At 39.7% G+C, this 13,682-nt stretch overlaps 1 protein-coding gene across 1 annotated transcript in view; it reads left to right on the top strand.

Moving 5' to 3' along the window:
* NBAS (NBAS subunit of NRZ tethering complex) overlaps positions 1–13,682 on the top strand; it is a 317,592-nt gene that overhangs the window by 21,428 nt on the left and 282,482 nt on the right. The window contains exons 7-9 of the mRNA XM_082744160.1: positions 3,207–3,340; positions 5,415–5,548; positions 7,007–7,105. Coding sequence (XP_082600286.1) covers positions 3,207–3,340; positions 5,415–5,548; positions 7,007–7,105 — 367 coding nt within the window. The remainder of the gene's footprint in view (positions 1–3,206; positions 3,341–5,414; positions 5,549–7,006; positions 7,106–13,682) is intronic.

The following is a 13,682-nucleotide window of genomic DNA, read 5'->3' as shown; positions in this document are numbered from 1 at the left end:
ATACTTTTATTTCAAACATTCAAATATTTAGCCTCTCAGCAAGCTTTTATAGCTGCACTTGTTGGCTTTCGCTCACTGGACCAGATTGTACACTCAGCCCTTCATTTTGCAAATGAGGGAGCTGCACCTCCATGATCTCCCCAGGGTTGCACGCATTCATTTTATGGCAGCACCAAGAATGGGACCCAGTGTTCCTTGCTTCTTCATCTTTCTCCATTTCCCTTTCCAGTCTGGGTGGGTGAACCGGAGTAGAATGTCTTCCGTTAGCACTTGAGCGCCTGATGCTACCTCTAGAGTGCTGGGCACTGGGGATGCAGGTAGGGAACGGAATGGGCCCAGCACCTGGCATTTTGGAATTTATAGTTCAATGAATAGTTGATAAAAGTAGACACACACACGTGTAATGGGACTAAGAGATGTGAAGGACGCGAACTCATCGGATAGCGGAGAATAATGGGGCCTTGAACTCATCGGATAGCGGAGAATAATGGGGCCTTGAACTCATCGGATAGCGGAGAAAAATGGGGCCTTGAACTTATCGGATAGCGGAGAAAAATGGGGCCTTGAACTTATCGGATAGCAGAGATAATGGGGCCTTGAGGCTGCTTAGGCGGCATGGTCAGAGATGCCTCCCGTGGAAGTGGTATGTATCACGGAGAGATTTGAGAAATTGAAAAAAATCTTGAAAAAGTTGAGACCTGGGAGATGGAAAGGAGCCAGGAAAGGGCTCAAGGGAAAGGGGCCCCAGGCTGAGAAAACAGCACAGATAAAAGCACAAGGTGAGAAAGATCTCGGCAACTGGGCGGGTTCAAGGGGCCACAGCCGCTGCAAGACGGGAGTGAGAAGAAGCAGTTTCACTGTGAACGTGGCAGGCTCAGTTTGCCCATAGCCTTTCTGAATACTTTTCAGTTGACCCCATTGGGACTGGCTTTGTACAAATCTAGACTGTTCATTCCTCTCCAAAACCACACAGCTGGAAAAGTCCGGTGATAAAAACCGTGTTTTTACATTGTTATGTGAAATCTTACTTTGTAGTGAAAATCCTGTCTTTATCTGGGTCAAAACTCATGCTGATTTTTCTGGTGCTACTGGTTATAACTAGAAGTAATAGTAAAAAGAAATCCCTTTCAGATGAAACTTATTTTAGATAAAGAATGTGGTACATAAATCTGTTTATCCTATCAAAATGAGATAAGAGGGAAAAACCTGTTATCTCAGGTAAAACAGTAATAATGGAAAAATGTTTCTGTGTTTCTTTAGCACATGAATATATTTCAGGGCATTAAATTATCCCCTCTGGTGTGTGTGTGTAGCATCTATGGGCAGGCAGGTCTTGTTTTCCTGTATTGTTTATCATTTTGTGCCTTTGTTTACTTCCAAGCTTGATTTTTTTTTTTTGAAGCTTTATAAAGATGGAGAACTGATCTTTTCCCTCATTTTATTCCCATTAAAAACATTGTTTTTCTAAAATGTGTGTAGTGTTTTGTTAGTCTTCAATATATCCACTAGACCTTACTGTGTCCAAGGGGCCCTCTTGGAATTTTTTTGGTATTTACTTGGATTTGGTATTCACTTGGATTTGGTATTTACTTGGATTTATTTGGTATAAAGAAACTCCTTGATGTCTGGCACACTTTCCTCCCATACAAAAACGTTTATTATGTGTATTACAGATATAAGAGAAAAGTCTGAATTCTAAAGTACCTCTTCTAGGTGGGGAGAAGACCAGTTATGTAATTCATGTTTAATTGGTAGTGTCTGGGAGATGGTAACCTCTTACCATTACCTTGCCCTGTTAGCATAGATTTTCCTGAAAGTGTTAGTCTTCATTCATTAGTGAAACACTAATCACTTTCCATTCCAGGTTCTAGCATGGCAGTGTGGAATAGGACAGTGTCGGTGGATTTCATGGAGCTCAGAGGCTCGTGGGGGAAGTAGTCCTGTAAACCACAGAATGTGGTGTGATAAAGAATTTTGTACAGCCTATTTGGGCTCAGAGAGGAGAGCAGTGAGTTTTGAAGAGTGCCAAGGAAGGAGGAGGGAACCATTTGTTACCACAGGTGGCTGTAACAAAAGTGAACGCTTTGCAGAGTACTGAGGAAGAACATTTTAGGCAGAGGCAGCATGTGGGTGAAAGACAGACCCCAGTATGCATGGTTTGCTTATTTGCCAGGTTTGCTTATTTGTTGGTTGCCAGGTTTGCTTATTTGTTGGTGGCTTATTAGCTGGATCTCAGGAACCTTCTGGGGCAGGCCTGAGGCTCAGTCCAAACTCGGACTGAGAGGCAACATGTGGTAGTGAGATGCTCACCGTTTGGGAAGGCAGGACACGTGAGTTCTGGGCTTTCTTTGCTCTCGACTCTCAATTCTGGATGTCCCCCTGTCAGTCCCCTGATCATCTGGATTCCCTGCTGGTAAAGGGAGGTCACTGGCTCTACTGGTCTCCTCAGTTCTGGGATTCTAATGCGGGGACACTGAAGCGAGCAAGTCCTCAGAAACCTCTAATGAATTTAACAGAGTTTACAGTTTCACAGCCCCCCCCCCCCCCTTTATTTTTAAACTGCTGACAGCCTTTCTCTTCATTATTGTACTGAAAAATTCAGAGCAGAAAAAAGGTGTTGAATTATTAAGGTTGATTATTAAAATATTAGACTTGTGGGACTGATTAGGGATAGTACTTGATTCACCTAATCCACATGTTGATGTATGATATGTGTGTATATCTACATACTTCTCCAATGCTGTGTTTGTATAACCCTGCGTCATATGTCTTAGTTGCCTATATTTGATGTATTTGAAAGATAACAGTTGAAATGTTCATTTTTTGCTGTTGGAGGAGCTGAACTCATTTAATTGGAATTATTTTCTGCCCACACTATCTATACTCTTGATCTGTAATTTTGTAAGTATTTTGAGGTGTGCTCTTCTGAGCTTTTGCCAACTAGGGCCTGTCCAGCATTCATTTGACCACTAGTGTCAGTCGTCTTTGCTTCTTAAGTAAGTGGGGCAGAGTTTGCTGTGGTTTATGTTTACCAGTCTTACTTGGAGTGGCTTTCTGGAAAGAGTTCTTTTCTATTGAACCGAAACATTAGAAATCCTTTGGAAAGGAGATAACATAGTTGAATAGTTGGTTAACATCTACAGTTACTGCAACTAAACTGTCTGTATAACACATTGTTAAAAGTACTTCTTTCCTTTTCATTCTAGTTCCAAAAGACCCGAAACCCCAGTGGAGACGTGTGGCATGGAGTTATGATTGTACCCTGCTGGCCTATGCTGAAAGCACAGGAACAGTGAGGGTGTTTGATCTCACGGGAAGTGAACTCTTCGTTATTGCCCCGGTGTGTGCATAACCTTAGACCGATTACATAAAAGACATTCAAAAAAATATATGAAGGTACTTGAGTGACCAAATGTGAGGAGAGGGGAAATTGACCTGTAAATCTGAATAAGTTGTGAACTTAAGATACTGAGAATCTAGTAGATATCTGTACGTGAAACATTTTTTTCTCTGCATTTTGTAATGCAGTAATCAGCGGTAATCCATCAGTATGGAAATGTGGTAAACAGAGGTACAGAAAAATATTAGGAAGTTCCAGTGAGGGAAAGTAATCAGTGAGCTGTCAGTAGGAAAAGCTTTCCGAGGAGTTAGGATTTGTTACCCAAGGGGATAGGAGTTGAAAGGGAGAGTGGGGAAAAAATGAATGATGGTAATAATTTGTATTTGTATAATGTTTTATACTTTATTAATGAGTTATATATATATATGTATATATATATATATATTCTTAGTTCATATTCACAGCAACCCTTTGAATAGATTGGCCAGATATTATCCAGGTTTTACAGTTTAGAAAACTGAAATCGAGAGGCAGTTGAATGACTTTTCCCATGGCAATCCAGTTAATAAGTGTTTCTTTCAGGAATCCAGTGCTTTTTACTTTGTATCCTTCTTTCTTGAATGAACAAGGTACAGAGGCAGGTAGAACCACAGGGCTAGCTCTGGTCGCATCTTAGGATCAGTTGGGAAGCTTTGTAAAGAAAAGAGAAGCAACAGAAAAATTACTTGATTGTCTAGGCTCAACCCACTGAAATTCTCATTTAATTGATTGGAGTGGGCTCTGGGCATTAGTATTGTTTACAGATTTTTCAGCTGATTTTTAATGAGAAGCTGGGGATAAGAACCTGTGATATAGAGAATGATTTTTGTTCAGAAATAATGACTGGAAAAACTTGAAAAAATGTGTTAGACTCATAATACGGAAGTCCAGGGGAACCAAACTAACAAGTTTGCATCACTGTTTTCTAGACTAGCGCTGTCTGATAGAAAAGTAATGTGAATAATATATATGATCACGTTGTAATGTTAAATTTTCTAGAAGTTCCATTAAGAGTTGAACAGGTGAATTTATTATATAACCCAGTATATCATAAATATTATTTCAATATGCAATGTAAAGATTATTAATGAGATATTCTACTTTCTTTGGTACCAAGTCTTTGAAATGTCCTGTTTCTTTTTATGGTTATAGTCTGTCTCAATTAGGACTGTCCTATATCAAGTGTTCCATAGCTGCATGTGGCCACAGTATTTATTTTGAGGTTCTAGATAGTGAGGTCTAGGCATTCGGTGTGGTAAACTGTAGGATGTGTGCTTCCCAAGGTGCACATGCCTTCATGTGCTTAGCAATACAGACTGATACTTAGTTCATGGAAAAACGTTGCCATTGAGTGAATGTTTTAAGTGTCTTTTCCTTTTAGATACTGATGGGAAAATGGGAAATAATTGATGCCTCTTTTAAAAAAATAAGATTTATTTATTTATTTGACAGAGAGCATGTGGCTGTATGCTTCCTAGGAGAAAGGAGTGTGGGGAGGTAGGCAGAGGGAGAGAGAAACACAAGCAGACTCCATGCTGAGTGCAGAGCCAACTTGGGGCTAGATCTCATGACCCTGAGATCAGACCTGAGCTGAAACCAAGAGTCAGATGCTCAACCAACTGTGCCACCCAGGTGCCCCAAGGCTTTTTTTAAAGCATTGGTTACTGCTGGCAATGAAAGTCAATATTTGGGAGCTTATATCTAAACTCAGTATCTTAGAATTCTTTGAGGCTGAATGGTGGCATTACCCCTCCCCACCCCTGCGAGAAGCACAGTCTCAACAGAAATTCTCTTATCTAGGCAAATCTGTCATCTAGAGGGTTGTGTGGCTACAGCCTTTGTTGGGAGGGCAGGTCTAAAGTTGGATGTCTGGTTCTAGGCACTCTGATCTGCATGATTCTTCAGTACACACAGCAGTTCTGGGACTGTCTCAATGTGTACCTGGCAAGGCCAGTATCTGGGATGTCTTCCAACTATACATGAGTTAACTTCTATCTGGTATCTTTTTAGTAACTTAATTCTCCCTCTTTTATAGGCATCAAGTTTACCAGGTGATCTGAGCTATGCTATTGCTGGGTTGATATTTTTAGAATATAAAGCCAGTGCACAGTGGTCTGCAGAACTCCTGGTCATCAATTACCGAGGAGAACTTAAAAGTTACCTTGTAAGGTAAAAATACATTTTATTTGGGAACTCCTATGTGAAATAATGTTTTTTCTCTGGCTTGGTCAAATTTTATTTTGTTCTTTCAGCATTTTAGTGTGGAAAAAAATTGCAAATATAACAGGAAGTTGAAACCATTTTATAGCAAATGCTCCTATACTTTCACTTAAATTCCATAATTAGCATTTTACTATACTTGCTATTCACATTACTGCCCACCCCTCTGTCTAGCCATTAGTCAATGTTATTTTTTAATGGATTTCAGAGTTAGTCCTTATATACTTAAGCATGCATGCCATTAATTAAAGTTTAAGGTTTATTTACAGTTTTCTCTTTTGAAATAAGATTTGCATACAGTGAAATGTACAAATCTTAAGTGTGCCAGCCAGTGAGTTATGGGAAATGCAAATACTGTGCAATTCAAACCCTTATCAAGATACAGCACATTACCATCATGCTAGAAGGTTCTCTCATGCTCCAACCTAGTAAATCTATGTATACCTACCCACCCCCCCCGACCCCCCCAGCTTAACCATCCTAGATAAGTTGTGCCTGTTCTGGTAATTCACATAAATGGACTCATAGAATGTAGTCTCCTGTCTGAGTCTTCCTTCACTTAGCATATTTTGAGATTTATTTGTATTTTTCATGTATCAGTAGTTTATTCCATTTTATTATAATATAATGTATTTCACTGTATGAATATTTCATGTGTCTAAGTTTGAGGGGTTACAACGAAGTACCAAAAACGGGGTTGCTTATCAACAATGGAAGTTTACTGCTGACACTTCCCGAGGGTGAAAGTCTGTGTTCTGGGTGCCAGCGTGGCTGGGTTCTGGTGAGAACCCTCTTTGGGTTCTTTGTGGACTTGCTGACTTGTCTTTTTACCCTCACGTGGTAGAAAGAGAGCTAGCTAGCTCTCTGGCCTCCTTTCTGAGGGCAGTATTTCCTTTCGTAAGGCCTTCATCCTCCTGACCTAATTACTTCCCAAAGACCCCATCTCTAAGTACCATCACACTGGCATTAGGGTTTTAACATATGAATTTTGTGGGGACACAGACCTTCAGCCCACAGGGGGATCACAAACATTCAGACCATAACATTCATGATTTGTTGAGTCGTTCTTCTTTTGATGGACTTGTGATTTCCAGTTTGGGGCCACTATGAATAAAGCGATGATGACCATGCTTTACAAGTATTGATGGGTATGTATTTTCATTTTTCTTGAGCCACTGTCCTTGAGTGGAACTGCTGAATCATAGGGTAGATACAGTTTATTTGTAAAAGAAACTTCCAGACCTTTTCCCAGAGTTTTTATATCATTCATATTCCCACTAATTACGTGTCAGAGTTGTTTTGTATTCTCAGCCGTGTTTGGTGGCGTCTTCTACATTACAGACACTGTAGTGGGTATTTTTTGGCCTCTCACAGTGTCTTACTGGTGTTCTTTCTTCTTAAATTTAGTGTTGGGACAAATCAGAGCTATCAAGAGAGTCACTGTTTCAGCTTCAGTGGCCATTATCCTCGTGGACTCAACACAGCTGTTTACCATCCTGGTCACAGGTGAGCAACCGTGTCTTCTCCTTGGCGGAGTGTGAGGTGGATGGAGACGTCTTGGCACAGTTTCAGGGAGAAGATGGTGTCCACTCTGCTTAGTTTGGCTTCGTTTGTTCCTCGTGTGCATAGTTATCTTAAGTATCTGTGATACGGTGGTAGCTGTCTTCTGAGCATTTCTGATCGTCGGGCTGACTGAGCTCGGATCCGCTCGGGCACTGGGAGTATTCCCCGAGGAAGTTTTTCTCTTCACTTTCTTAATCTTATTTTCCTCATCTGGGAAATGAGTATGTACCTAACTTCTAGCGCTCTGGCGTGTTGAGAGAACTCACAAAAAGCTGCCTCTGAAGTGTCCTTGCAGAGGAGGGCTCCGTCTGCATGCCTCCTCTGCAGGTTAGGGCTGCTTCCCTCGTGGCACAGCTGATCCCTACACCTGTGGCCCATTCTTCAGAGAGGCCACTTCTCTGCGTATTATCTGCCACCTGCATTGAGGGTTAGTTGAAAATTGGGCATCATCTACTTCTGGTGATTTCTCTCATTTCATTTTGTTATTTTGAGGGTGAAATTTACATCTATTTTTATAAGTTACCAAGCTAACTTCTTGGTTCTCTAAATGGGGACACTATCAAGTAAATCAGACAAATGTAGCTTAAATTCTGAATTTTGAGACTTACTCTGTGTCTGTTTGTAAGTCCTTAAGCTCTCTGACTCTCTGTGTACTTGCATACATTTTTCATCAAAAAGACTTAATTTTTATGTTCTATTCAGTCATAGGTCTGTCCTTTTTATTCAGAATTTTATGATTATGAAATTTTTATATTGCAAAGGAACCGACACCCACCAGAGTCCTCTTCATGCTCTTCCCTGATCCTTCCCTACTAGGGATAACCACTGTCCTGAATTTTGTTTTTATCATTCTTTTGCTTTCTTTTTAGTTTTACCACTTATTCCTATGTGGTTGTGCTGTTTGACTTTATATAAATAGAATCCTATGGAAGACACACAAGTCTTGTTTTGAGGCTTGCTTTTTGATGCCTGTTTTTCTACTTCATTCAATTTTCACTGCCATTAGGATATTTCATTTTATGAATGTGCTGCAGCATATTTATTCATTCTCCTGTGGATAAAAATTTGGTTTGTTTCCAGTTTTTTGTTTTTTGGTTATAAAAATAGTTCTGCGGCCAAAATGATTATGCATTCCTCTGACACGTGTGTAAGAGTTTCTGCAGGATATAGAAGCAGAAGTGGAATTGGTGAATTATTGAGTAAGAACAGCTTCAACTCTACGAGGTAATGCATATGTTTTTCAGAGTGGTTCCGTTAGTGCGCAGTTCCATCAGCCATGAAAGTTTCTGTGGTTTCTCAGTGCTCTTGGTATCAGACTTTTAAATATTTGCTGATCTGGTTAGATGTAAAAGAAGATCTCATTGTGGCTTTAATTTTCATTTCCCTGATTACTGATGAGGTTGGATAGCTTTTTATGTTATTGGCCATTCATGTTTTGTCATCTATGAAATGTGTTTTTTTAAAAAATATAATTTCTTAATTTTTCCTGGGTATATGATCTTGACATTCTTTATGTGATCTGGATGTTAATTCTGGATTTTGTGTGTATTATTTTCTTCCAAAATGACTTTTTAAAAAATTTACCTTTTTTGAGTTAGATCTGTCTTTAGTTTTGGCTGTTAAATAATCTTAAAAACTGACCTTTTCACCTAATTTCTTTCCAGAGATAACTACTTTGAGCTACTTTGTTTGGCTGTTTTATTTGATACCATCTGTTGTTTTCATACATAAAAATAAAATGCTTATGTTGTTGCTTCTTGATTTCTCTGTTTTACCCATTACCTCTTAATGTCTCTTCATGGAAGATGTTCTGTCTTCTTACTCTGTTCTCACATACACAAACCTAGCCTTCTCTTGTTCACCTGTTCAGTTGTGATTTTGTAGGGTAAATATTATGGTCACATAGATGCTCTTCACAGATGAGCCAAGAACCTTCTGTAGTATTGCGTGATTGCCTTTTCATTCTTAGTCATTCATTCATTCATTCAGTAAACATTTATTCATTTCCTGCTCTGTGCCACATGCTGTTCTAGATGCTTGGTTGAAGTGCTGTGGGGAAAAATGAACAGAGGGTAGAAGGCAGTGGCAGGGTGGTGAGTAGATTATGGGTTGTAATTTTTTTTTTTTTAAGATTTTATTTACTTATTTAACAGAGATCGCAAGTAGGCAGAGGCAGGCAGAGAGAGGGAGGGAAGCAGGCTCCCTGCTGAGCAAAGAACCCAATGCAGGGCTCAATCCCAGGATCCTGAGATTATGACCTGAGCTGAAGGCAGAGGTTTTAACCTACTGAGATACCCAGGCGCCCTGTGGGTTGTAATTTTAACTAAGGTAGACAGGTTACCCTCGCTGGGAAAGTAACATCTGTGCAGAGGCTTGCAAGAGGTGAGGATATTCATTACTTGGATATCTGAAGGAAGAGTGTTCTGTGCAGAAAGAACAGTGAAAGCAGGGCGCCTGGGTGGCTCAGTGGGTTAAGCCGCTGCCTTCGGCTCAGGTCATGATCTCAGAGTCCTGAGATCGAGTCCCGCATCAGGCTCCCTGCTCAGCGGGGAGCCTGCTTCCCTCTCTCTCTCTCTGCCTGCCTCTCCATCTACTTGTGATTTCTCTCTGTCAAATAAATAAATAAATAAAAAAATCTTAAAAAAAAAAAAAAAAAAAGAACAGTGAAAGCAAAACGAGTTGGGAGCGTACCTGCCATTTTCTAGAAACCGCAAAGAGGCCATTTTGGCTGAAGCCGACTGAGTAGAGTAATCTATAGATGTCCCAGAGATACAACCAGGCTAAATCTTGGAGGGGCTTTGTTGGCTAGAGTAAGGCCTATCTGGTAACTTCTTGCCTGTGTATATTCTTGTAGTTAAATTTCTTCTCTTTCTCCTTCCTTCCTCCCTCCCTCCCTTCCTTTCTTAGTTTGCAAAGTTTTTAAATATGCTTATTATAGATTTAATGGTGAACTCACTCCCGTTGGTGTAGATCCTACACCACATATGTTAGATATTCTGTAAGTTTCGTCTTCCTGGAGTCTTTCTCAGAACTTTCTGACCTGCTGTGATGTGGGTTTGCCTCTGCCGCACAGCTATTTCCTTAAGAACTCCTGTAAGAATTCACTTTACCATCCTGAGGATTGCTTTCATATTTTTTGTTGCATCACCTGTTTCCTGGGACCTGTGTTTCTTTGGTTTATTTTGCTGTTTTGGTGAGCTTATGTAATTCCCTGAGGAAGAGTACATGGGAAGTATGTAGTTTTTGAGGCCGTGCCTGCCTGAAAATGGCATTTATTCTATCTTCATGCTTAAATGATAATTTAGCATGGACAGAATTGTAGGCTGGAAATAATTTTCCTTTTAGAATTTTGAGGATATCGCTCCATTGTCATCTGGCTTCTAGTGCTGCCCTTGAGAATCCTCAGGCACGTTTTTTTCCCTCTATTTTTTCGTCCTCCCTTTTTCTGGAAACTCAGATTCTTTTTTATTTCCCCACAGTATTCTGAAGCTTGGTCGTGTTATGTCTTGGAGTTGTTTATTTCCATACTGTTGGCCCTTCGGTTTGAAAATTCACTTTTGGGAAAATTTACTGAATTATTTCTTTGATTGTTTCTTCCCCTCTGTTTTCTTTTTCTCTCTGAAATTTCTATTCTCCAGATGCTAGTCTTATTGAACTTACCTTTATTCTTATTCTCTTTTTCCCCCTTTATTTTTGTTGAAAAAGAAAAGTAAAAGATTATTTTTATTCTTTCTATATAAATGCATATACTTAACGAAGAAAGTAGTTTGCCACTTTTGAGATCCATTATTTGAGATCATATAATGAATTAGTGATATGTAAGATACACAATTTAGAAAGAAAAATCTATATTCTGGTTAATTTTTTTCTGATCTATCTTTTTTTTTTTTTAATTTTCTGTTGCTCTTTCTTTTTGAACTAGGCATTGTGATTTTTTTTTTTTTTAAGATTTTATTTGACAGAGAGAGAGAGATCACAAGCAGGCAGAGAGGCAGGCAGAGAGAGAGGGGGAAGCAGGTTCCCTGCTAAGCAGAGAGCCCGATGTGGAGCTTGATTCCAGGACCCTGAAATCATGACCTGGGCTGAAGGCAGACTTAACCCACTGAGCTACCCAGGCGCCCCACATTGTGATTTTTTTGTTTCAGTTTTTCTATTTCTCATTTCTAGATGTTCTCTGTAGCTATTTTATGAATCTCTCTTAAGGGAAGAAAATAATTGAAATGAGTATTCAGTGAGCTACTAGTTTTTTTTTAAAGATTTAATTTATTTATTTGTCAGAGAGAGAGCACAAGCCGGGAGTGGCAGGCAGAGCAGGCAGAGGGAGAAGCAGGCTTCCCACTAAGCAAGGAGCCCAATGTGGGACTTGATCCCAGGAGACTGGGATCATAGCCTGAGCTGAAAGCAGCTATTTAACTGACTGAGCCGCCCAGGCATCCCTGTTTTGAGGTACACAGTACGTACTCAGGATATGATAGTAGTGGATAAATGTAATATTATTAACTTTTTCCTTTTGCTTTGTTTGTACTCTTGCCTTAAAGAGTCAGTTTGCTCTATCATCCTTAAGAAATTTGGAAATCGTGTTGCTTGGGTGGCTTAGTTGGTTAAGCATCTGCCTTTGGCTCAGGTCATGATCTCCAGGTCCTGGGGGCAAGTCCTGCGTCGGGTTTCCTGCTCCTCTGGAAGTCTGCTTTCTCTCTCTCTCTCCTTCTGCCCCTCCCCACTGCCTATTGTCTCTCTCTCAAATAAATAAATAAAATCTTAAAAAAAAAAATTGAAAATCAGTTGCAAGTCTAGTTAATTAAAAAATTAAGAAAATTGTTTATTTTATTTTGCATATTGTTTTCCAATCTGAAATAATAGACCTTTGTTTTATTTTATTTTGGATACAGTTGAGTGATCACATGCACAGTTAGAGGTTTTTACATTTCATAAAATTGAATCTAATTGTATTTGCTGCAAATTACTGCCATCTTCTTCAAACATTTCGTTATCAAATAAACACGTTACAAGTATAAGAAAATTGTGTTGTTTTTATTTTGTTCTTTCAACTTCTTAAATGAAGTGTGGTCTCTTAAGTTTGTTTTTATAGCTCAGATACCGTATTTCCTGGCATAGGTTCACATTAAGTCTTGAACTTAAATCTTGCTGTTAGAAAGGGGGTAGCATGCGTTTTGCTTTCCCCTGCTCCGTTTTCTGGGGCAAATTTTGTCAAGCCCAGACGGTGCACGTATTATTCCCATGGCATTCCGCTTGCCGCCTGATTTGTGAGGTGGGCCTGTTTCTTTGCATCTTCTTTGATACCGTGTTTTATTAAGTTCAAGCCAGGTTTTGCTCTTTGTTCTTTTAAGGCCCTTTGTTTGTTTGTTTTATTCAACTTGGTTTTGTTGTTTTAAAGCCTAGGTATTAATACCTTTCTTGGTACATAGATATTTCTTAAAAATTTATATTTTACTTCATTTTCTTAGCACATATATACATTTATGAAAATTTAATATATTGTCCATTAGAAAGTGCATTCTGTTAGAGGGATTGAAAGTCCTGACCTTAAGGCCTTATATTTTCCCTTGCACCAAGATTTTATTTATTTGTTTTTGACAGCAAGAGGGAGAGAGGGCATGAGCTGGGGAAGGGGCAGAGGGAGAGACAGGCTCCCTGCTGAGTAGGGAGCCCAGTGTGGAGCTCGATCCTAGGACCTTGGGCCCATGACCCGAGTTGAAGGCAGATGCTTAGCCCACTGAGGCACCCAGGCACCTCAAGGCCTTATGTTCTTGAATGAGAAATAATATACACATATACATATATAATATATGTATATATATATACACACTCACACATACACACCTATGTGTAATATATATATTTCTAATGTCTGACATACATTTTCTCTAATAAAAGTTTATACAAATATATATGTAATTTATATTGTGTGTGTGTGTGTGTGTGTGTGTGTGTGTGTGTGTACTGGAATGCAGGCTAGAAATGTGTAAGGGTCTTAAGAGGGTGCAGGTACGGTGGTGGGAATCCAGAAGAAGGAGGTCTTCCTTTCTTGAAAGATAAAAGAAGTATGGTAGCCATTGCTTCAGACAATGGCTACAGTCTGGGCATGATGGCTGTTCCAGGCAAGGTGACCGTCTGAACAGTGACAAGAGGAAGGGAGCTACACGGGGAAATTGCAGGTGGTGTGGTTTGGCTGACAGTGTAGGGGGTGTGTGGCAGGGGAGGAGAGGTTGTGGTGGGAGGTGGGGTCTTTGAAATGCAAGTTGAGGTCAGATAATTGAGACCTTGAGTGGCAGCTTCTTCTTCAGGAAACTCAGATTTTTGAGAAGAGAAAATAGGATTGTCTATACTAAGAGGAATATCGATTCAGCTGGGAGAGACTAGGGTCTGGGTGACTCTTAGCTGATAACAGCAGGCCACAGCCAACCAGTGCCTATTTGTTTTCTTATATAGATTTGCTCTTCTCAGTTTGTGTAACATTTTGGGTACGACTTAGGTATAGATCACACTTTATTTTTTTCTA

Source organism: Mustela nivalis (genome assembly GCF_964662115.1).
Source record: "Mustela nivalis genome assembly, chromosome: 8".
Taxonomy (NCBI): Eukaryota; Metazoa; Chordata; class Mammalia; order Carnivora; family Mustelidae; genus Mustela; species Mustela nivalis.
This window is presented reverse-complemented; position numbering and strand designations above follow the sequence as displayed.